This window comes from Oncorhynchus nerka, linkage group LG1 (assembly GCF_034236695.1).
Source record: "Oncorhynchus nerka isolate Pitt River linkage group LG1, Oner_Uvic_2.0, whole genome shotgun sequence".
Lineage (NCBI taxonomy): Eukaryota > Metazoa > Chordata > Actinopteri > Salmoniformes > Salmonidae > Oncorhynchus > Oncorhynchus nerka.
In genome coordinates this window covers 19,469,345-19,494,609 of record NC_088396.1, presented here as the reverse complement: position 1 = coordinate 19,494,609, position 25,265 = coordinate 19,469,345, and the positions used below count along the sequence as shown (strand labels likewise).

Sequence of the window (25,265 nt, the reverse complement as noted above, 5' to 3'; positions counted from 1 at the left end):
TGGGCCACTCAAGGAAATTCAGAGACTTGACAACCACTCTTGCGTTGTCTTGGCTGTGTGCTTAGGGTCTACGGTGGCAAGAAAAAGTATGTGAACCCTTTTGGAATTACCTGGATTTCTGCATAAATTTGTCATCAAATTTGATCTGATCACAAGTCACAACAATAGACAAACATAGCGTGCTTAAACTAATAACACACAAATTATAGTATTTTCTTGTCTATATTGAATACATAATTTAAACATTCACAGTGTAGGTTGGAAAAAGTATGTGTGAACCCCCTAGGCTAATGACTTCTCCAAAAGCTAATTGGAGTCAGTTAACCTGGAGTCCAATCAATGAGACAAGATTGGAGATGTTGGTAAGAGCTGCCTTGCCCTTTAAAAAACACTCACAAACTTTTAGTTTGCTATTCACAAGAAGCATTGCCTGATGTGAACCATGCCTCGAACAAAATAGATCTCAGAAGACCTAAGATTAAGAATTGTTGGCTTGCATGAAGCTGGAAAGGGTTACAAAAGTATCTCTAAAAGCCTTGATGTTCAGTCCACAGAATATAAGACAAATTGTCTGTAAATGGTGAAAGTTCAGCACAGTTACTACTCTCCCTAGGAGTAGCCGCCCTGCAAAGACAACTGCAAGAGCACATACTCAATGAGGTTAAGAAGAATCCTAGAGTATCAGCTAAAGACTTACAGAAATTTTTAGAACATGCTAACATCTCTGTTGATGAGTCTATGATACGTAAAATACTAAACAAGAATGATGTTTATGGAAGGACACCACGGAAGAAGCCACTTCTATCCAAAAAAAACATTGCTGCACATTTGAAGTTTGCAAAAGTACACCTGGATGTTCCACAGCGCTACTGGAAAAATATTCTGTGGACATATTAAACTACAGTTGTGTTGTTTGGAAGGAACACACAACACTATCTGTGGAGAAAAAAAGGCACAGCACACCAACATCAAAACCTCATCCCAACTGTAAAGTATTGTGGAGGGAGCATCATGGTTTGGGGCTGCTTTGCTGCCTCAGGGCCTGAACAGCTTGCTATCATTGACGGGAAAATTAATTCCCAAGTTTATCAAGACATTTTTTCAGGAGAATGTAAGGCTATCTGTCCACCAATTGAAGCTCAAAAGAAGTTGGGTGATGCAACAGGAAAACGAACCAAAAAAACAGAAGTAAATCAACAACAGAATGGCTTCAACAGAAGAAAATACACCTTCTGGAGTGGCCCAGTCCTGATCTCAACCCAATTGCGATGCTGTGGCTTGACCCCAAGAGAGCAGTTCACGCCAGATATCCCAACAATACTGCTGAACTGAAATGGTTTTGTAAAGAGGAATGGTCCAAAATTCCTCCTGACCGATGTGCAGGTATGATCCACAACTATAGAAAATGTTTGCTTGAGGTTATTGCCGCCAAAGGAGGGTCAACCAGTTATTTAAATCAAAGGGTTCACATACTTTTTACACCCTGCACTGTGAATGTTTACACGGTGTGTTCAATAAAGACATGAAAACATGTAATTGCTGTTTGTGTGTTTAAGCAGACTGTGTTTGTCTATTGTTGTGACCTAGATGAAGATTAGATCAAATTGTATGACCAATTTATGCAGAAATCTAGATATTTACAAAGGGTTCACATACTTTTTCCTGTTGGAAGGTGAACCTCCGCACCAGTCAGGTCCTGAGCGCTCTAGAGCCGGTTTTCATAAAGGATCTCTCTGTACTTTGCTCCGTTCATCTTTCCCTCAATCCTGACTAGTCTCCCAGTCCCTGAAAAACATCCCCACATAATGATGCTGCCATCACCATGCTTCACCTTAGGGATGGTGCCAGGTTTCTTCCAGATGTAGATTGATGAAGAAAAATATATAATTTTATCCATTTTAAAATAAGGCTGTAACGTAACAAAATGTGGAAAAAGGGAAGGGGTCTGAATACTTTCCAAATTCACTGTATATCATTGATGCAGTTTCGATGTTTGAGTTGCTTTGTGTATCACCAACTTTGATTGAGAATATATTACTGCAACACTTCTCACTGCATCCAAGTTGCTTGACATAGGCGTTTCAAAGAGCTGTCAGTCAAGGCGAGCTCAAAAATATGAGCTCCCCACCCACAGCCTGTCTTTCCAAACTTCCTGGTAGTTAGCCATGAGAGAAAAAGTCATTTTCAGAATGACTGTTCAGGACCCATAACATTTTAAAGAACGGTTTGTTTACGCCTTCCAAACTGGAACAACCATTTCAGTAAGGGATGCAAAAAACTCTAACTGATTGGATTAGTTTAGAAGAGGTATGTTATTCATCTTTATGAAGCATAAGATAAATCAATCAATCAATATACCTGCAAAAACTATTTAAAAAATATATATCTGCAGTAGAGCATGCTAGAAATTAGACAATGATGGGTGTGGTTTTGATTCAACAATGGTTATTAACACCAAGAGTGGGGTTATGTTACACCAATAAGTGGTTTTGGTTCGATGTGCTGTGTATGAGGTTCAGACCCTTGTATTAGAGTAAAACTAGGCCTTCAAAGTAAGGCCTTATGTTGCATTATATATATATATATATTTTTTTTAATGATAAAGTTCACTTAGGATCTCATTTGGTGAAGTCCATTTGACCCAAAAAGTGATGAATGCAACAACCATGTCTCTGTTACTAACAAATAGACATGGGTGGTAAACTCTACAATTCACTCAAAGGTAAGGCACTCTGGGAAATATTCAAATCGGTTTTACACTAAACCAGTGGTTCCCAACTCCAGTCCTTGATTACTCCTAAGCATACACATTTTTATCGTAGCCCTGGACAAGTACACCTGATTCAACTTGTCAACTAATCCTCAGGCCCTCAACGAATTGAATCAGGTATGTTTGTCCGGGGATATAACAAAAACGTGTGCTGTTGGGGGTACTCGAGGACCGGAGTTGGAAACCACTGCACTAAGTAGTGTGTTAATTTAACATTGGTTCCAGTGTGTATGTCAGGGTTTCCCAAACTTGGTCGTCAGGACCCCAAGAGGTGCATGTCTTGGTTATTGTCCTAGCACTACACAGCTGATTCAAATAATCAACTAATCATCAGCATTTCATCACTTTAAATCAGCGGTGTAGTGTTAGGGGGGGAAATAGTGATGTTACGGTTGGTACCGGAGAGATGAGTCATGCGTCGAAATTACGACATTTGAAGCGGTATCCCGATGCTTATATGACTTCATTAGAAGCATATGATCAATGACATCCAAAGATTAATTTTGTCGAACAACCACCTGATTGGTTTAGTATGGGTTTCGGTAGAAGACAAAAAAGACTGTCCTGCGTGTGCGATGTCATCTATAATAATTTGGCTGTTCTAAATTATTTTCACCAGCAGGTGCCACTAGTGTAAACAATGTTGCTCAAAGCCTCGCGTAATGAACCTATTTGACACAATTGTCTAGAAATGCTCAAGGGCTTCAGGAAGCTTAGTTTCCCCATCACTAGCAAAAACCAAAACGTTCACCCCTTGGGGTCCCGAGGACTGAGTTTGGGAAACGCTGGAATATATGGTCCCACTCTTTCAGTGTTATTTAACACTGAATAATTTGCTGTGCAAATCATTGCTGTGCGTCATTGTCACAGTCTTGCCAATAGATTTGGCTGATAGTTTAAAAGAAAAACATCCACATTTCTTTGAAATGGCACTGTGTGCATTATGGGAATGTGTTTGTGAGTAAATGTTTGGTCTGACAGTCTTATCAAAGTGAAAACAATGATAGCGTTCCTCCCAAAACCATAAAGCACTAAAACTATATTGCTCATTTTAACATATGATAGGACACTGTGAACTACTTACTATCATTCAATAAAACCTGCATTCCAAAGCAACTACGTTGATGATGTCATTGTGTTTATTGCCTCAAAGATAATGTCTAATCTATTTTGATACATTGGTAACATGGCTGATGATTAAGTTGACCAGGGAACAGAGTAAAGCAAGTACAAACTACAAAAGGTACATATCCGAACAAAATGTGTATGCTTGTTTCAGATTTTTCACATATCAACAGTCACATTTGACCTGCAGAGAAATCAGAGAAAAGTTCCAACAACTCACCAGACACCAGGCACATTCCCTCACAAGCTTCCAAGGTCTCAAAATTGTTGGCGTTGCCTCTGCAGCCACCGAACTCAAAGGACTCGCAGTGGCCCGTGTCAATTTCGAAATAGAAGCGCTCCTTTAACACCTTGCAGGGCCCTTCATCCTTCTTTAGGGCACACAACTCGTGGAAAATGAAGAGCTCGGGCTGGGCTCCATCTGCTATGAAAGGAAGAAAGCCAAAGTTGGCATACAGCCATGCACAGATATACAGAATCCCATGGAAATGCTCTGGTGTAATTTAGGTCATCGCTGTGCTTTAACCTGAGGCTTTGGACTAGGTTAGAACTTATCTCTGGTACATTCCAAACGACTCCAATTTTAGTAGTTCAAGACCCCTCGCTGCGTTCGGATAAATTATTTGACATTACAGCCTCGCTGGTAACTCAACAGTCCTGAATAGAATTCAACATGTACAGAATTCTCAAGAAATGCACCTAATTAGACGGACTTCCAGTAAGTGCACTCAACAACAAAACCCTAAACAGTATAGCTGTGACTTTCACGGTGATCTTTAAATGCATTCCACCAAACGCACATACCACGTGTTCTACAAGACATGGGAACAGATGACTTGGAATAGTATCAAAACACTGTAGCATCTTCACAGCAAGCCATCAAGATGTTAAATCACCATCTCAGTCTGGGGCTAGATTCAGCCCGCTGTGAAAGTACCGTTTCTTCAGATCAGGGATGGGAGGGGGTTGAGTGACAGCCTGCTTTCCAGTGGTTGGATCACTTAACTTTCAACATCCTGATCTTCATCTGCCAAAAGGGACTGGGTTTTCCTTTTCCACACATTGTAGATCAGGTTAGTTGACCCCTCTGTTTGCTTATGGCTACCTTCTATCATATACAGCTGGTCACACATGTAATGATTCAAACAACTGCAACGTGACAATCAAGATCGATACCCTCTATCTTATATCGAAACTTGTCAAACATCAACAGTCATCCAGCGTGTGTCGCTTTGTTTGTGAGGGTTTGATAGCAAAACACCCTGACAACTATTAATTGCTGCGGGATTCCCTGCCCAGCAACACCTGCAGACTCCACAACCCCACCATTTTGCTCAGGCCCCAGCCAGCCCACAGCAGGTCAGCTGTCTTAACAAATACCCTCTCGCCAGCCTGCTGCTAATGAGAACACAGGCGTGGCATTCCAATCTGCCACCTCTTCCACGGATACAATTCCTTCTTGTAACGAGGCCGGAAACACTCATCAAAAATGCAAACCTCTGGGTTTATGGCGGTTCGCTTTTGCAGGGGAGATTAAATGTTTTTAGAGTATGACTCCAGATATTTTTATTTACATTCCTTTGTCCGGGCAGATAACCAGAGAGAGAAGAAGCCCTTCCAGGGGATAATTACACAGCAGGCAGGCAATCCACATTCTGTCTTCGTCTCTGTACCACTAGGCCCTCTTTGGCTGTGTAAACATGCATCTGTCCTTAGACTCCCTGAACAAACTGCACAGGGCAATAACGACAAGTTCATGCCTGGTCTTTCCCTCACAGCCCACACAGCACCACCCTGGGTGCAACAGGAGTCACTTCGCTTGTCAGTCCTAAGATCTTTGAAAAGTAAAAGAGGGGAAAAAGTGACTGCTCATTTGTTCCACCGTGCTTCTTTTAAGTGGAAACTGGGAAAACAGCTTGTTTTTTCAAAGATGTGTAATAAGCGAGGAGAACTCTTCCCAAAGAGAAAAGAGCATGTTCCTATTGATTTTATCTGCCTGGTGAGGCCAAGAAAAATACTGTACAACAGACAGTGTGTATTTCCTTCACTTATTGTCCAATGTCCAGCCGTGCTAATGTGGGCCATCCAAAAATACAACACACCTAGAGACAACCGTATCGCCTCAAATGTTGGGCAACTAAAAACTTGATCTGAATAAAAAAGAAAATAATTGTTATTGCACCAGAGACTATTTTCCATAAAAATTTGATCTTAGAAACTTGAAAAAAGTTAGCCTTGGTGCACAGTAACTGTAAACAAGTTGTGTTCTACCTAATCAAGCTATTCATTATTTGAAATAACACAGAATTGGACATATCTTGAAAATCAAGTGAAACTTCACCAAAAGACCTCATTTGACAGTACAGTGCATACATACGTTATTTTTCAGACGCCTTCTCATTTCTCCCCTTCCACCCTCCCTCCCTATCAAAGTATGTCTGCATCTCAAGACTAGACCAATGTGCCCTTGCACTGAATGCCAATGAGTTGGGACTATTTATGTTCATCTTCCCACAATACATTAAAAAAGCCTGGTTGATGCCAACCAATAGATCAGCTTTTTCAGCTCACCCCAATACATGTACTGTAGAGCCTGGCACAAAATGTACCAACACATTTTTGTTTTGGCCTCTTAATTTGGATAATGAGCTGAATTACTCAACACTGGTGGTGTGCCTAACTTCTTGGTAATGAAGAAAATGGGCAGGTTGACCCGAGTAGAGGCTCAGTCGTAGCTTGTTTAGAGAAATGTCAGGGGGAAGGCAGCGTTACTTTCATTGAGATAGGAGACTTGACATTTGTCAGGCCTGAAAAACAAACATCATTCAAAATCAACAATGTGAGGGCATACTATATTATAACCCCATAACATGATAAATTGAAGAAGACAAATTGGATTGGTTTAAAAGGTGTGTCCAAGTGATTGTTCCAAGTAGTTCCAAGTCCAAGTTAGTCACCATTATCAAAACAAAATGAATCGTGTGGATGAAGATATAAGTCTAACTGTAATGTCAAGAAGTAAGGGTAGGTCAACTGATAGTAACATGAGTCAGCGATTATGTCACCCTTATGACGGAGGGTTCAAGTGTCACCACAATTTATTTATGTGACCAAATGTTGCAAGAGAGGTTTTCATCCTAGTCATAAGGTAGGCAAAGTTGGGTGTGAACACTGTAATAACAGTATATAAAGTAAAGGGCACATCATCCCTGGCTGTGCAAACAAAGCCTAAAAAGATACCAGAGCAACAGGCCATGTTCATTTCCAATGAAATATGAATTTCCAAGATGTAGTAGTTTGGTTCTGCTTTCCCTGTAAGGTTGAGAGAGAGAAGAGAGAGAGCATGAAGTAGTGAGAGCAAGACAGAAATGGGCAGAGGAGAGGCAGGAAGAGAGGCTCAGAAATAAATAGGTGACAAGCACCATTCAACTATGAATCAGAGTATTAGAAAAGGAAGATGATACAGAATGATACAAGGAGATTGATAGATAACGGTGATGACAGAACACGAGTCATGGGTCCTTGAGAAAATCTCACACAAATTAAAGGATACCTTTCAGAGGCGACTAATTATGACCTCATAATCACAAGCATCCTGTGGTTGCTATAGAAGAAGGCTTATCTCACTTGACATTAGAGATAAAAGATGCCTCAAGCACTTTCCAAACGAGATCCAAAAAAAAAAACAGATCAAAGGAGCCTGGGTGAAGTGTTTTCTACATGGAGTACACTGTTACCACTTCCATTGATATTAAGTGCTTGGCTCTCCAAGAGACTTTCAGAAAAGCAAGGTTCATTAGCAGACACCTTAGTGACCTCTAACTTCAAACGCATTCATTTTTGTCTTGTTTTCTGGAACTGCAAGCAAAGCCTTGCTTAATTTTCTAGAAGTCTACAACGAAAACCATGATATTTTTCATGTATTAGTGTTGCTCAGACAGTTTCTCTCTCTTCCATAGGGACAACTAGGGATGCAATAACAGATGCATATGTTGTAACCACTTCGCTCAATAACTTATCCCAATTGACTGTATTGGGCTTGAGTTTGGATTCAATATAGTTTGTCTTTAGTGCAACTGCTCTACCATGATATGGCATCTCCAGAAACATCCCTTGACAAGAGGCAGAAAGAGTGATTTGCGGCATCGCTGTCAAGGATGACCAGTGTGTAACCCAAAGGAAGGGACTTGGGTGACACTAGTCGACGTGGCGCCAGTAGAAATGGCAGCAGTTTTACGGGCGCCCAACTAATTGTGCTATTATGTGGGGGTTTTTGCGTAATTTGTAACTTTTTGTACATATTGTTTCTGCAACCGTATCTTACGGCAAAAAAAGAGCTTCTGGATATCAGAACAGCGAACACTCAACAAGTTTTGACAAAGATTTTTCTTCAACAAACAAGACGAACAAGACACCAAACACCCGGCAGGGCAGATATCCAAGTTATTTCCAAGAGGAAGCGACGCAGGTACAGAGGACAGAGCCGGATGCCTGGTCAGGACCCGAAAAAGGCGAGTGGAAAAGCTGCCGTTACCGTCAATACTACACACAGCGTGCAATCATTGGACAATAAACTAGACGAGGTACGATCACGAATATCCTACCAACGGGACATCAAAAACTGTAATATTTTATGTTTCAGGGAATCGTGGCTGAATGATGACATGGATATTCAGCTAGCGGGATATATGCTGCACCGGCAAGATAGAACAGCACACTCCGGGGGGGCGGTCTGTGCATATTTGTAAACAACAGCTGGTGCACGAAATCTAAAGAAGTCTCTAGATTTTGCACGCCTGAAGTAGAGTATATTGTGATAAATTGCAGGCCACGTACTTGCCAAGAGAGTTTTCAGCTATACTTTTCGTGGGTGTTTATTTACCACCACAGACAGATGTTGGCAATAAGACACCACTCAGTCAGCTGTATAAGGAAATAAGCAAACAGGAAACCACTCACCCAGAGGCGGCGCTCCTAGTGGCCACAGACTTTAATGCAGGGATACTTAAATCAGTTAAACCAAATTTCCATCAACATGTTAAATGTGTAATCAGAGGGAAAAAAATTCTATATCACCTTTACTCCACACACAGAGACGCGTACAAAGCTCTCCCTCACCCTTCATTTGGTAAATCCAACAACAACTGTATCCTCCTGATCCCTTCTTACAAGCAAAAATTAAAGCAGGAAGCACCAGTGAATTGATGCCTGTCTCAGTGTACTAATCCATTGCAGAGGCTGCGGCGATGGCACACCAGTATCACCAGTAGTACCTTTAATTCCCATCATCTCTAATCTACAATGTTTATTTGGTAACCATCATTTCTGTTAATGCATTCAATATATTATTGTTACAGTCTTTTACTGTTCTCATTGTCAGAGTGGACACATTGTTTGCAGAAAGCGCACAACCTAGGCTGAAGAGAGTAGGGAATCATGGTACCATCTAAATCGCTGTGAAATATATTTTCAATAATAAAGCATTATTGTTTTTTACAGCTGTTTAATGCTGTAAAATTATATTTGTTGTTATTCAAAATATATTTCACAAGGATTTATATGGTACAATGATTAAACTTTTTTTTTTTTTAAATTACAATGCAAAAACTCTAAAATACCCTATGTGTAGCACCTTTAAGCTTGGTATAGTTAGCAAAGTTATTATCTATATACTGTATACATATAATTGACCACTTTCCTTTCATAACACTATTTAATTGGAATATGTGTGTGGGGAAAATCATTATTGGTTTCATGGTGGATGGGGATTATAGTTGTGTTTTCACAAAACAAGAGAACACAAAGCTTGTATACTGTATGCACACAGGAGACCTTGAGCAATCAGCAGAGTAATCACCTCTTTGTACTTGTTTGTGTTTGTTTGTTCAAAAAGGTCTCCCATCTGCCAAGTGAGTCTGAGAGGGACTATCGTGGGACCTCTACATTGTAACAGTAGTTTTAGCGGTTAGCTCTGCTAGCACATCCAAGGACATCCCTTAAATGATTTAAACCCTCTTTATTACTACACATTAAACCCTTTGAATTTAACAACTTAAGAAAAAGGTGCTAAATAGACACAGCTATTTAGCCTGAGTTACAACAAGAAAAAGTTACAAAGAAGCTGAAACAAGTGTACAAGCGACACCTGAAGTCAAAGAGCAAGCCAAAAGTGCAGCTACAGTCTCTAAAGTAAACCAATGTATACTTGAGGTTACTATGAGGTTATAGTGCTGATTTTGGACTGCAATATCTGAAGTACAAAGCAAACAAGTCAGATGCACCTGAAATATCTGAGCGTTTCAGACACAATTCACTATCCAGTATCCATGCGAAAATGGTTTCTGCCAAACCAACGAGTCCATCCTTGAAGAGGATGTGATTTTACTGTAGAAGCGATGGAATAGATAGGAAACCAAAAAGAGCTTTGTCTGATGTCACCCTTAGACCGATCCACACTGTAAGTGCGCTCTTGATTAAATAGTAAGATCAATATGTACTTATTTTCTGCAATGCAGGTTATCAACATTCAAACAATACAAATGAGAAAAAAGGGACTCCACATTCAATATACAGTTGAAGTCGGAAGTTTACATACACTTAGGTTGGAGTCATTAAAACTCATTTTTCAACAACTCCACAAATTTCTTGTTAACAAACTATAGTTTTGGCAAGTCGGTTAGGACATCTACTTTGCTCATGACACAAGTAATTCTTCAAACAATTGTTTACAGAGAGATTATTTCACTTATAATTCACTGTAATACAATTCCAGGGGGTCAGAACTTTACATACACTAAATTGACTGTGCCTTTAAACAGATTGGAAAATTCCAGAAAATTATGTCATGGCTTTTGAAGCTTCTGATAGGCTAATTGACATAATTTGAGTCAAATGGAGGTGTACCTGTGGATGTATTTCAAGGCCTACCTTCAAACTCTGTGCCTCTTTGCTTGATATCATGGGAAATGCTGGAGGAGACAGTTACAAAAGTGTCTATATCCACAGTAAAACGAGTCCTATGTCGACATAACGTGAAAGGCTGCTCAGCAAGGAAGAAGCCACTGCTCCAAAACCGCCATAAAAAAAGCCAGACTACGGTTTGCAACTGCACATGGGGACAAAGATCGTACTTTATGGAGAAATATCCTCTGGTCTGATGAAACAAAAATAGAACTGTCTGGCCATAATGACCATCGTTATGTTTGGAGGAAAAAGGGGGAGGCCTGCAAGCCGAAGAACACCATCCCAACCGTGAAGCACAAGGTTGGCAGCATCATGTTGTGGGGGTGCTTTGCTGCAGGAGGGACTGGTGCACTTTACAAAATTGATGGCATCACGAGACAGGAAAACTATGTGGATATATTGAAGCAACATCTCAAGACATCAGTCAGGAAGTTAAAGCTTGGTCGCAAATGGGTCTTCCAAATGGACAATGACCCCAAGCATACATCCAAAGTTGTGGCAAAATGGTTTAAGGACAACAAAGTCATGGTATTGAAGTGGCCATCACAAACTGACCAAAATCCTATAGAAGATTTGTGGGCAGAACTGAAAAAGCGTGTGCTAGCAAGGAGGCCTACAAACCTGACTCAGTTACACCCGCTCTGTCAGGAAGAATGGGCCAAAATTCACCAAATTTATTGTTGGAAGCTTGTGGAAGGCTACCCAAAATGTTTGACCCAAGTTAAACAATTTAAAGGCAATGCTACCAAATACTAATTGAGTGTAGGTAATCTTCTGACCAACTGGGATTGTGATGAAAGAAATAAAAGCTGAAATAAATCACTCTACTATTATTCTGACATTTCACATTCTTAAAATAAAGTGGTGATCCTAACTGACCTAAAACAGGGAATTTTTACTTGGATGAAATGTCAGGAATTGTGAAAAACTGAGTTTAAATGTATTTGGCTAAGGTGTATGCAAACTTCCGACTTCAACTGTATATACAAAAGGTATGTGGACACCCCTTCAAATGAGTGGATTCAGCGATTTCAGCCACACCCGTTGCTGACAGGTGTATAAAAATCGAGCACACAGCCATGTAATCTCTATTGACAAACATTGGCAGTAGAATGGTCTTACTGAAGAGCTCAATGACTTTCAATGTGGCAACATCATAGGAAACCACCTTTCCAACAAGTTAGTTTGTCAAACTTCTGCCTTGATAGAGCTGCCCCGGTCAACTGTAAGTGCTGTTATTGTGAAGTGGAAATAGCTAGGAGTACCAACCGCTCAGCCGCGATGTGGTAGGCCACACAACCGGTACCACCAAGTACTGAATCGTGTAGCGTGTAAAAATCATCTGTTCCCAGTTGCAAAACTCATTACTGAGTTCCAAACTGCCTCTGGAAACAACGTCAGCACAATAACTATTCGTCAGGAGCTTCATGAAATGGGTTTCTTTGGCTGAGCAGCTGCACACAAGCCTCAGATCACCAAGTGCAATGCCAAGCGTCGGCTGGAGTGGGGTAAAGTTCGCCGCCATTTCACTCTGGAGCAGTGGAAACGCGTTCTCTGGAGTGATGAATCACACTTCGCCATCTGGCAGTCCGATGGACGAATCTGTGTTTGGCGGATGCCAGAAGAACGCTACCTGCCCGAATACATAGTGCCAACTGTAAAGTTTGGTGGAGGAAGATTAATGGTCTGGGGTTGTTTTTCATGGTTCGGCTAGGCCCCTTAGTTCCAGTGAGGGGAAATCTTAACACTACAGCATACAATGACATTCTAGACGACTCTGTGCTTCCAACTTTGTGGCAACAGTTTGGAGAAGGCCCTTTCCTGTTTCTGCATGACAATACCCCCTACACAAATCGAGGTCCATACAGAAATGGTTTGTCAGGATCGTTGTGGAAGAAATTGACTGGCCTGTGTCATGTAAAAATCTTTCCAGTGTGAAATAGATCCCAATCGTTCTGATTGTGTTGTGATTGTGACGTCATGTTGTAAAATGTCTCACAGCGTGAAAATAATAATGGCACGCGTCTCTTTGTGCGGATGGCTGAGCTCGTGCGGATGTTTTGTGATTGAAAAGACTGCTCTACTTTTTCGATTGATAGCCGTCTTGGACAAATATATGCACTCTCAAAACTAATGCTCGAGGCTGAATGGAAGCAAGTCCCCACAGCAATGTTCCAATGTTTTATAACACACTTTTTTCAAAACTGTAAACACAACTCACTGCTTTACACTCAGTTTGCAAAATAATTACACACTTCTAGCAAAACTGTAAACATTGGTCTCTACATTGCTACACTATTTCGCCAATTGCCTTTCCATATTGACACATTTAAAAACACTTTTAGATAATGAGTTCACTTACAAATCAGAGCTTGAGCACTAATAGGCCACAGGTAAACATTTGGTTTGGACAACAATGGAGGCCAATACTGGACAGAGAGTAAGAGGGATGAGAACTAGAGGAGGACGAGGAAGTGAAGAAGTAAGAGGAGGAGGAGAAGGAGGAGGTGAAGTGGAGGCAGGGTAGCCTAGTGGTTAAAGTGTTGGACTACTAACTGAAAGGTTGCAAGTTCAAATCCCCGAGCTGACAAGGTACAAATCTGTCGTTCTGCCCCTGAACAGGCAGTTAACCCACTGTTCCTAGGCTGTCATTGAAAATAAGAATTTGTTCTTAACTGACTTGCCTAGTAAAATAAAGGTAAAATAAAGTAGGACGTGGGAGAAGGAGAGGATGGGGAAGAGGGAGACAGGAACACAATAACTGATGAAATCAGAGTGACTGTGGTTGACCATTTTGACAACCATAGGATGAGCACGAGGGAGGCTGAGCAACGGGTTCAACCAAATCTGAGCAGCTATACTGATGCACGTATCATCCAGATATTACGAAAAGAGAACCGGTAAGTAACTTTAAGTTCTGAAGTTTTACTGATACAGTAATATGTACTGTGCTTTCATAATGAGAGGAATCTATCACTAAAACCATTCAAATATTTTTACAGAACCTCAAGAAAACCAGTATCTGGTGAAAGAGGTTGACTGTTCACCCCAGAGCAGGAGACCCACATTGTAAATATGTTCATTGAAAATAACTGCAGACTCAGAGAAGTGCAGGACCACATAATGGCAGATAACACCATATTCCAAAACGTCAAGAGTGAGTCTCTCTGCACTGTCTCGTCTACTGAAACACAATAGAATTAGGATGAAGCAGCTGTAGTTTCCCTTTCGAAAGAAACTCAGACCGTGTAAAACAACCGAGATATGAATATGTGCAGGTAAGCTATACTATCCTATCATTGGTACTGGATCTGCAAGTGTATGGTGCTACATTCATATTGACTGATCCCTGTCTTTTCGTACTGTGCTACATTGTTGTCTTGTCTCTTTCAGAGAGTCATGGAGCTAGAAGCAGATGCAGTGCATCATGAGCTAATATATGTGGATGAGGCAGGTTTCAACCTTGCAAAAACAAGGGGCTGCAGCAGAAATATCATCGGACACCGTGCTATTATCAACGTCCCGGGACAAGATGGTGGCAAGATAACAATGTGTGCGGCTATTAGTCAAAACGGAGTCCTTCACCATCATGCAATCCTAGGCCCATACAACACTGCACACATTTCTGGACAACAGACTAATCCCTAATGACCAGGGGCCAGAGCAGCCCAGGTACGTTATCATCTGGGACAATGTTAGTTTACACCGGGCTGCTGTGGTCCGCAATTGGTTTACAGGTCACCTAATTTTCATCACACTCAATCTCCCCCCATACTCTCCGTTCTTGAATCCTATTGACGAATTCTTCTCTGCATGGTGTTGGAAGGTGTATGATCGCCAGCCCCACCAACGCATACCCCTTCCACAGGCAATGGAGGAGGCTTGTGGAGACATCAATCAGGGGTCATGCCAGGCCTGGATACGGCACTCCAGGCCATACTTTCCACGCTGCCTAGCTCAAGACAACATCGCATGTGATGTGGATGAAGTCTTATGGCCAGACCCACAAAGGCGAGATGTAGTCTAAATGTTTTCTGTTCTTTTTTTTATTGCACAAATGTTTTTGTTTTCTTCTACTGCGCTTTTGTTGTTTGAGGAGTGTTACAACATTTTGAGAAACAAAATATATAACTTTTTCCCCTTATTTGTATTGATTGGATGTGTATTCTGAACATACTATACACATTTGGACACCTGTGTGTATGTGTGTTTACTACATGTATGACAACACTTTATTGCAAACTGCTATGCACTGCACACAGAAAAAACAAAAGAAACAAGTATTTTTCATTTATACTATCAGTGCGTAGTTGGTGCTTCGTGTGCTTATTCAAATGATGGTTTGTGTGTACTGTATTAACGCAAAACACAATTTTTTAATTTTTTTAAAGAGTGAAGAGTTTTGTTGTTTGCAAGAATTGTTTGCTTTTGCACGAGATGTATAATGTTTTGCTGGTTTGGTTTAAGTATTTGTGGTTAGTGTGTTGAGTTTTGCAAAATAGCCTATAGTTTCAAAGATAGTGCCTACGCAACTGTAATGCCTTTTATTTTGGAATGAGATGTTCGACGAGCAGGTGTCCATATACACTACATGACTAAAAGTATCTTGTTAGCAATGAACTGAACTGCTTTGGAACTCAGAACTGCATTCAATACTATTCCTTAGATGGATAAACACGACACAACGCCAAGATTAGAGCACATACTTGTTTTTCTATAATAACACATACGCATTGTGAAACTGAATGGAATTCCACAATGAGTATGATTTGCCCAGCTTCAGAACACCAAAATGGAATTGTCATTATTTAAAGTACTTCCATCCTTTTCATGCTCCCATATAAAAAATATGGCAAACACACGCACCCACACCTTTAAGAGTACCTCTGCGCTCCATCACAATGTCAGTCTAATTACTGTTACTGAGGTCCCCACAGAGGTGATTAGCAGAATCCAATATGACAATATAGCATGCCCTTTCCCTGCACATTCCTCACCCACTACTCATCCCTTTCAGTTGCTAAATATTGAAAGATATGCTTAAGCAGGTGAAAAGTGTATTTTTTCAGGGTAGATTCAGATTCCTTTTCTGTTTTGAAGAAACAGAAAAACCTTCATCATGACCTACAATATGTTTTTCCGATTAGACTATTCTCCAATAACTAGACAATCTAGCAATAGATGTAAATTTCTTCTCTGTGACTATGGTTTTCTTCATCAACACATTTGGACTACTGGGGCGATGGTGGAGAGATAAATGCAATGAGGGACATAAAAGAGCAGTAAGTGTGACCAGAAGGGCTAAAGGTGTAGGTTCCAAATGGGTTCTGGCATCAGGAGAGAAGCTTTCAAACCAGAGCCACTATCAAGTGGCCAGGCCTTCCATTGTTACTAAAGTGAGAGAGGGATGAAAAAAAAGCATAAAAGCAGGATAAGTTATACGACCTATGAAACAGACTGAAACTAAAGGTTGACTATGCCAAGTCACTAACATAAATGTTGAACTCAAAGAGCTCCTCTTAATGCAAATCCTTTAAAGGCCCAGTGCAGTCAAAAACCTTATTTTTCTGTGCATTATATATATTTAAAAATTTGGACACACCTACCTATTCAAGGGTTTTTCTTTATGTTTTACTATTTACTACATTGTAGAATAATAGTGAAGAAAATAAAATTATGAAATAACACATATGGAATCATGAAGCAACCAAAAAAGTGATAAACTAATCAAAAAATGTTTAATATTATAGATTCTTCAAAGTAGCCAGCCTTTGCCTTGATGACGCTTTGTACACTCTTGGCATTCTCTCAATCAGCTTCACCTGGAATGCTTTTCCAACAGTCTTGAAGGAGTTCCCACATGTGCTGAGCACTTGCTGGCTGCTTTTCCTTCACTCTGCGGTCCAACTCATCCCAAACCATCTCAAATGGGTTGAGGTTGGGGAATTGTGGAGGCCAGGTCATCTGATGCAGCACTCCATCACTCTCCTTCTTGGTCAAATAGCCCTTACACAGCCTGGAGGTGTGTTGGGTCATTGTCCTGTTGAAAAACAAATGATAGTCCCACTAGGTGCAAACCAGATGGGATGGCGTATCACTGGAGAATGCTGTGGTAGCCATGCTGGTTAAGTGTGCCTTGAATTTTAAATCATTCCCAGACAGTGTCACAAGCAAAGGACCCCACACCATCACACATCCTCCATGCTTCACGGTGGGAACCAAACTTGCAGAGATCATCCATTCACCTATTCTGCTTCTCACAAAGACACAGCGGTTGGAACCAGACCAAAGAACAGATTTCCACAGAGAACAGATGTCCATTGCTCGTGTTTCTTGGCCAAAGTAAGTTACGATAATGTCCTTTTCGTGTAAGAGCTGTTTGAAAAGACCGCCTGAAATTTCAGTCTGTTTTGGTAGGATGGCGTTTTGGCTTGCCTGGTGATGTCACCAAGCGTTATATTAGTTCAAAACCTCTCCGCCAACAATAACTGCAAATTAGCTCTCTTCCACACTCAGACAACTCCCAGACAGTCCAAGAAAAATTATTGATTGAGAAATTGCTATTTGCTATTTGTTCCTTTTTGACCGTCAGAGTAAGTAAGGTACTTAATTGTTACCCCGAAATGATTTCATTATGAGATCAAACAGCTGCATTGGGCCTTTATAAATTCTTACCCTTGCCCTAACACAGAGTACATCATTGGACCGCTACCACTCCCACCCCATAAGGAAACAAATTAAAAGCACGTTACATAGAGGACAACTAATAGCCCGTATTGCTCACTCTGTTCAGATCTCTTGTGAAAGGCAAGTTTCGACTTAGTTCGACCAGGCCTCTTTTCCACACCTTTTGTACACTCTCCGGTATCAGTTGTTCTGTATGAGCACTTAGTATATTATTGCGCAACATCTTGCTATGACTTTCCCTACCACGTTACGTGAGAGTTCAAATCGTTTATCTCAAACGTATTGCAGGCTATACACTTAGCAGAATGTCAGGCTGATTGTATCATGGATACCTCAAAGGCATGTGTCTGAACAGATCTCTCTCTATCCCTGCATCAGAAGAACACTTGACCTGGATCTGCTGTTTTCATGAGAGTTAACTTCTCACAGCGTGGCTTGTTATTCTATACAGGGTGACATTTTAACTACAGAAAAATGTGAAGATGTTGCCAAAAATCTATAGGCCTAATTAGGCAAATGTGTATTGGAAAAGGCTTGAGGGCAGTATGTAAACTGGTCAGTAATGTGCAGTGGGAGATCAGGTCGATCTAGGAAAACATACACATCTTAAAAGCAGCTTGGTCATTGCTCTTTTTGTTTCCAAGTCTTCCAGTAACTAAAACCACATCTCTCATGGAGCCAGTATCACGTAAATACCATGGATTTCTGACACATCCCTATAAAGCATTCGACTTCAGCAATCATTTGTAAGTCAGCCAGGAAGAACATAATCCTATCCGCTAACAGATGCTCAGTGAAATCCTGATCAGCTCTAACAGACTCAAATAGCCTACATACACTCCCCCCAAAAGATTCAGTACAAGTACTAATATATCAGTATCAACTCAGACATGCACCAGCCTGAACTGACTCATAGGAAGAGGAATGACACATAGGGGGGCATTAGATGGCTGAACACAAACCTCTAAGTGACACCATACAGTCTGTTACTCCTGGCAACTGCTATAGAAAGTGCAATTTGGCCCTTTGTTCAGTTAATTTTTAAATCCTAAAATACACACAAACCCATGTCTTAATGATTTTGAAAGACAGCATTGAACGTTATAAGCTATTAATCACATACTGGAAAGTATTGGAAGCCCTTATGAGAGACAACTTTTTTTTTTTGCTTGACCAACTTTGTATTGAGGGTGAGGGATAGCCTGATAGCTAGTTAGTAAGAAGCTGATGGAAAGAATGGGCCAGGAGCAGGCATTGCTTCTCCAGATTAGGGCTTGGAGATACCATATTACCGTATTTCTCAAAGTTGACAGTGTTTTACAGTATTTTGTTTTAAATTTGCTTTATGATAGTGCGTGACCCTAGGGTGGCTACACATACACTCTAAGTGATACAATGCTACTTAATATAATGTTTACATACCCTACATAAGTCATCTCATATGTATACGTATATAGTGTACTCTATATCATCTACTGCATCTTTATGTAATACATGTATCACTAGCCACTTTAAACTATGCCACTTTGTTTACATACCCTACATTACTCATCTCATATGTATATACTGTACTCGATACCATCTACTGCATCTTGCCTATGCCGTTCTGTACCATCACTCATTCATATATCTTTATGTACATATTCTTTATCCCTTTACACTTGTGTGTATAAGGTAGTAGTTTTGGAATTGTTAGGTTAGATTACTCGTTGGTTATTACTGCATTGTCGGAACTAGAAGCACAAGCGTTTTGCTACACTCGCATGAACATCTGCTAACCATGTGTATGTGATAAATACATTTGATTTGATTTGTAAGCGTACAATTCTGTTCACTCCAGTTCTGAAACACCCCATAATTCAATTCACAATGATTGTACATCCACTAAGAACATACAAGTGTAAGTAAAAACGAATGTAAATCATTTTGAAATGTTGCTACTAATGCACATGATGGTACTAACACGTATAGTAAAAGGATGTTTTTGTTTATTTAGCTTTAGGAAACATTAGCTAGCGCACACATCACACTTATACATTGTAATTTTCAATTGACCTGATATCGTCAGATGGCTAGCATTCAACATCTGCGGATGCGTTGTCTTATAGCCAATATATGAAATTAAATTATATAAAGCATGCGCACGTGCAACAGCTACCGGTGCTTCCATGATGACTGAAAACACAACCATGGGATGAACGACTTACAAATTTCCGGACAAGGGCGGGCCATTTAAAATGTATTAATTCTTCCCTCGCCCCTTGCCCTGCAAGTGTCAACTCATCATACGACATGATACATCATCAGAAGTGTCCACTTAATTTGAGGGCTTCGGAGAGAGGGTGTGTCTTTTGTGTTTGGAATGCAGCCTGTGTAGCCAACATGTTCATGCTTTACTAATTCCTCTTTGACTTAGAAGATACTGTTGCACAAACAACAATGATTTAGGCCTACAACAGCACTGGTATCAGGCTTTATTAGCTAGCTATGTTTGCTCTGACTGTAGATTTATTAGCTACCTAGCTAGCTATTTAACTAGCAATTAGCATTAGTGGTTATTTAGCTTTAGGAAACATTAGCTAGCGCACACATCACACTTATACATTGTAATTTTCAATTGACCTGATATCGTCAGATGGCTAGCATTCAACATCTGCGGATGCGTTGTCTTATAGCCAATATATGAAATTAAATTATGCCCCAATGGTGGAACAAACTCCCTCACGACGCCAGGACAGCGGAGTCAATCACCACCTTCCGGAGACACCTGAAACCCCACCTCTTTAAGGAATACCTAGGATAGGATAAAGTAATCCCTCTCACCCCCCCTCCCCCTGAAAAGATTTAGATGCACTACTGTTCCACTGGAGGTCATAAGGTGAATGCACCAATTTGTAAGTCGCTCTGGATAAGAGCGTCTGCTAAATGACTTAAATGTAATGTAAATGTGGTTAACACGATTTATCTAAAACTAGTTTAGAAAACACAAAATACCTGTTTTCAGATGTAAGAAACATAAATAGTATAATAATAGTATAATATTTATAGCAAAGTGGAAACATCGTTGTCATCAACATGTATGTGCTGCAATGACCATTGTGGTGGCATATTTCTGCTTTACCAAATGAGGAGTTAAACTACATATTTTTTAATAATAAGCTTTGCAATAGCCTTTTTGACTTTCAATGATGCGCTCTCTAATGAACCATTGAAAAGTACCAACAGAAAAGTACAAAGATCTTTTATAGCCAAGATACACCCCTCTCAACAGATACTAGGAACTGTTCACAAAGAAATACTTTTTCTTGAGAAAGGAGTATCCCTTAGCCAGATAACATCCGCTATAAATTATCGTTCAGTTTGGTCCCTCAGACGAGGTTCTAATCTCTTTCCTGGTACTTCATAGTACAAAAACACCAACTCATCCAATGGCATATATCAATGATCAACTCTAGATACTCCCATCTCAAGTAAACTCCCTCTTTGACCACACTCCTGGACAAGCTCACTGAGGGGAGTGAGCCTCTAGGTCATACAATATCCCAGGATAAGTGTAAGATCAGAGAGGACATACAACGTTTCCAGACACTGCCATTCACCTCCCCCCAATGGGAAAAGGAGGGAGTGACTGGCGCACAGACATTGTGGAGACAAGTAATTGGTTCCCCATTAATCACACCATCCCTTCACATGGTTTAAGAATAGGTAAAGACACATTCACATATGAAGACAATGTTCCATTCTGTCCTCTTCCCTTTCTGATATTCTGCATAGCACCAGGGACATGTGAAAGACAAGCCTGACCTCTCCCCTCTCTGGGCCCCAAGTGACTGAGCCCCAGCTGAGGGAAAAGTGCAACTGCCAACACTATAGTCCAAAAGGATACATTCTAATGACAAGTATCTCACATACCATATTATGCAAATAAAGCATCTTAATGATCTATGTTACCCAACTAATTCTGATTGATCCGCCACACCATGCAGACAGAACATGGTCTCGTGGTCAAGCAACAACAAATGCACTCTTTGAGTGATAAGGGGCGGGGCAAGGTCTGTGAGGAAAGCGGCATGGAGAGAGAGAGAGAGAGAACTCAAGTAGAAATGTAAACTATAAAAACGGACGTTACACACGGCATATCATATTTTAACAAACCAAACATTCAAATACTGGTATAGAAGGTAAAGTAAAAACCCAAACCGGTCCATGCATCAATACCGCTATATAGTAAAATACGGTATACCGCCCAGCCCTACTCCAGATATAGCATCGTAAATTGACAGTGGACAGGACATAGGGATTAACCTGTGGCTGATGCTCCAGCCAAGTACTGTACATTTGTCATTTCAACGCTGTGTCAAGCAAGTGCACAGCCATTTTCTCACATACTCCACTGTTTGTCCCTGTACAGTGCAGAGCCTGTCTGGAAGTGGAGAAAAATGACTTTATATGTGCAATTGAACTGACTCCCAAGAGAAGACATATCTTTTCCTGCAGCGACGGAAAAGTCTTGCTGAGTATCTGTGTCGCTCTGATGAAGATAAAGCTGAATATGTATGACAATGTTTTACACTGGATATCTCTTTTTGTTTACTCTGGCTGATGGAATAGAAGTGACGGAAAGTGAAAGTAAATAACAAAAAAATAGGCTCTAATCTATGGATTTCACATGACTGGGAATACATATATGCACCTGTTAGTCAAAGATACAGTTCCTTAATAGAAAGTTACAAGTAAAAGTGTAAGTAATCCAGTAAAATACTACTTGAGTAAAAGTCAAAAAAATATTTGGTTTAAAATATACTTAAGTATCAAAATTAAAGGTAATTGCTTAAATATACTTTAAAATTCCTTATAATGTGCAAACCAGACAACACCATTTTATTGTTTTTAAAATGTATGGATAGCCAGGGGCACACTCATTCAGACATTATTATTTAGGTCAAGGAGTTCAATCTTGGTTTCATCAGACCAGAGAATCTTGTTTCTCATGGTCTGAGAGTCTTTAGGTGCCTTTGGCAAACTCCAAGCGGACTGTCATGTGCCTTTTACTGAGGCATTACTTCCGTCTGGCCACTCTACCATTAAGGCCTGATTGGTGGAGTGCTACAGAGATGGTTGTCCTTCTGGAAGGTTCTACCATATCCACAGAGGAACGCTGGAGGTCTTTCAGAGTGACCATTGGGGTCTTGCTCATCTCCCTGACCAAGGCCCTTCTCCCCTAGTTGCCTAGTTTGGCCGGGCGGCCAGCTCTAGGAAGAGTCTTGGAAGAAGTTTGGAATCACCATCTAAGAATGATGGAACCCACTGTGTTTTTGAGGACCTTCAATGTTGCAGACATTTTTTGGTGTGCTTACACCGATCTATGCCTCAATACAATCCTGTCTCGGAGCTCTACAGACAATTCCTTCAACCTCATGGCTTGGTTTTTGCTCTGACATGCACTGTCAACTGTGGGACCTTATATAGACGGGTGTGTGCCTTTCCAAATCTTGTCCAATCAACTGAATTTACTATGTGGACTCCAAAGAAGTTGTAGAAACATCAAGAATGATCAATGGAAACAAGATGCACCTGAGCTCAATTTTGATATATATATATATATATATATATATATATACATACACACACAATTGCACCAAAATAAATTCAAACCTGTTTTTGCTTTGTCATTATGGGGTATTGTGTGTAGATTGAGGAAAAAATGTATTTAATCAATTTTAGAATAAGGCTGTAACGTAACAAAATGTGGGAAAAGTCAAGGGGTCTGAATACTTTCCGAATGCACTGTATAGTATCTGTGGTGGAATTGATTTAACTGTAAAATGTTTTCACTTTCCGTATAGTACCAGAGCTGGTGTTTAAGACCTAGACTCTTCTTGCACTCTACAGGTTTACTATTCTGATGACTTCTCAATTTGTATCATTCTGGTTGCAAAAGCATATTACTTAACTGTTGAAATTATTCACCACAAAATGAATCCACCGCAATATAATATACTCATCATGACCATGACACCTTCTGTTAATAACCATCTCATTCCAGTTTGAAATGGTTTTATGAATGCTTATAAATGGCGAGAACATGTGCAGGGGATTTTTATTTTTTACTACTTGCAAGAATGCGATTGCAACAGTAAGTTTTTTTTTAAATCATGGGGGAGGGTACTGAAACAGTCTCATGTATACAAGGAGAAAAATTACCTCAATGTTCAATGTACTGAGCCAAGTCAACAGATTTCATGATATAACCACATGCACAAACAGACAAGCTCCAAGTTCCGCTGCATTAATATTTCAATGTGCCGTTACGAACACCAATCTATTTTTGAAAACAGCTTTAGTAAAACATTCATGACAATAACAACCCTGTTTGGATCAGTTCATATTGCTTGTATGCGAAGGATGCAGATATGCTGCCTTCATAGCTGCCTGGCAGAGAAGACAAGTACAATTTTCAATCGACAGCAGGCCAGAAAATTGATTGCTGTACACTCTTAGAAAAAAAGGTGCTCTGTAGAACCATACAGGCTTCTTCAGTCAGTCCCTTAGGGGAACCTTTTTTGTGTTTGGTAGAACCCTCTGTGGATTTCTACCAAGAACCATTTTATCATCTAAAAGGTTCTTCCTAGAACCATCTATGAACAGTTCCACCAGCCTTATTAGCCTTCGCAATTAATTATTTATGACAATACATAATTCATAAGGCCTTTCTTTGAGGGCCTAGTTACACCCTAACACAGTGGTGATAGGAAACTCCTGGTTTACAGGCCACATCAGGCCTGCAAATCATATTACGCTGGCTTGCAAAGTGATGTGTAATTCCCATTGGAATCCAGCCAGTTAGAATATCCCAAAAATGGACTTGTTTCTCAGCTGCAACTTGCATTCAAAATGACTGCAAGGGTAAGAAATATTGAATACTGAAACTCTCTCACTCATCTAAACTGAAACAACCATCTCAGTAACGGTTCCAATAAATCAAATTACTACCAGATTGTATTAGTAAAAAAAAACGGTATGTTATTTATCTTTCTGTAGCATAAAATGTATCAATCAATCAATCTACACGCAAAAACACTATTACAGTAAAACAAAACATTCTGAAATTCTCCCTGCAATAGAGCATACTCAGAAATATTATAGAGTTGAAATCAGAAGTTTACATACACCTTAGCCAAATACATTTAAACTCAGTTTTTCACAATTCCTGACATTTAATCCTAGTAAAAATTCCCTGTTTTACGTCAGTTAGGATCACCACTTAATGTGAAATGTCAGAATAATAGTAGAGAGAATAATTCATTTCAGCTTCTATTTCTTTCATCACATTCCCAGTGGGTCAGAAGTGTACATACACTCAATAAGTATTTGGTAGCATTGCCTTTAAATTGTTTAACTTGGCCCAAACGTTTTGGGTAGCCTTCCACAAGCTTCCCACAATAAGTTAGGTGAATTTTGGCCCATTCCTCCTAACAGAGCTGGTGTAACTGAGTCAGGTTTGTAGGCCTCCTTGCTAGCACATGGTTTTTCAGTTCTGCCCACAAATTTTCTATAGGATTGAGATCAGGTCTTTGTGATGGCCACTCCAATACCTTGACATTGTTGTCCTTAAGCCATTTTGCCACAACTTTGGAAGTATGCTTGGGGTCACTATCCATTTGGAAGACACATTTGCGACCAAGCTTTAACATCCTGACGGATGTCTTGAGGTGTTGCT

At 40.2% G+C, this 25,265-nt stretch overlaps 1 protein-coding gene across 2 annotated transcripts in view; it reads right to left on the bottom strand.

Moving 5' to 3' along the window:
* The window catches only part of LOC115110561 (tissue factor pathway inhibitor-like), a 36,017-nt gene that overhangs the window by 4,790 nt on the left and 5,962 nt on the right, over positions 1 to 25,265 (bottom strand). The window contains exon 2 of one of the 2 annotated variants that reach the window (XM_029636443.2): positions 4,116 to 4,316. In XM_029636443.2, the coding sequence (XP_029492303.1) occupies positions 4,116 to 4,316 (201 nt within the window). Of the gene's footprint in view, positions 1 to 4,115; positions 4,320 to 25,265 lie in introns of both variants that reach the window. The other variant, XM_029636361.2, reaches the window with a different exon arrangement.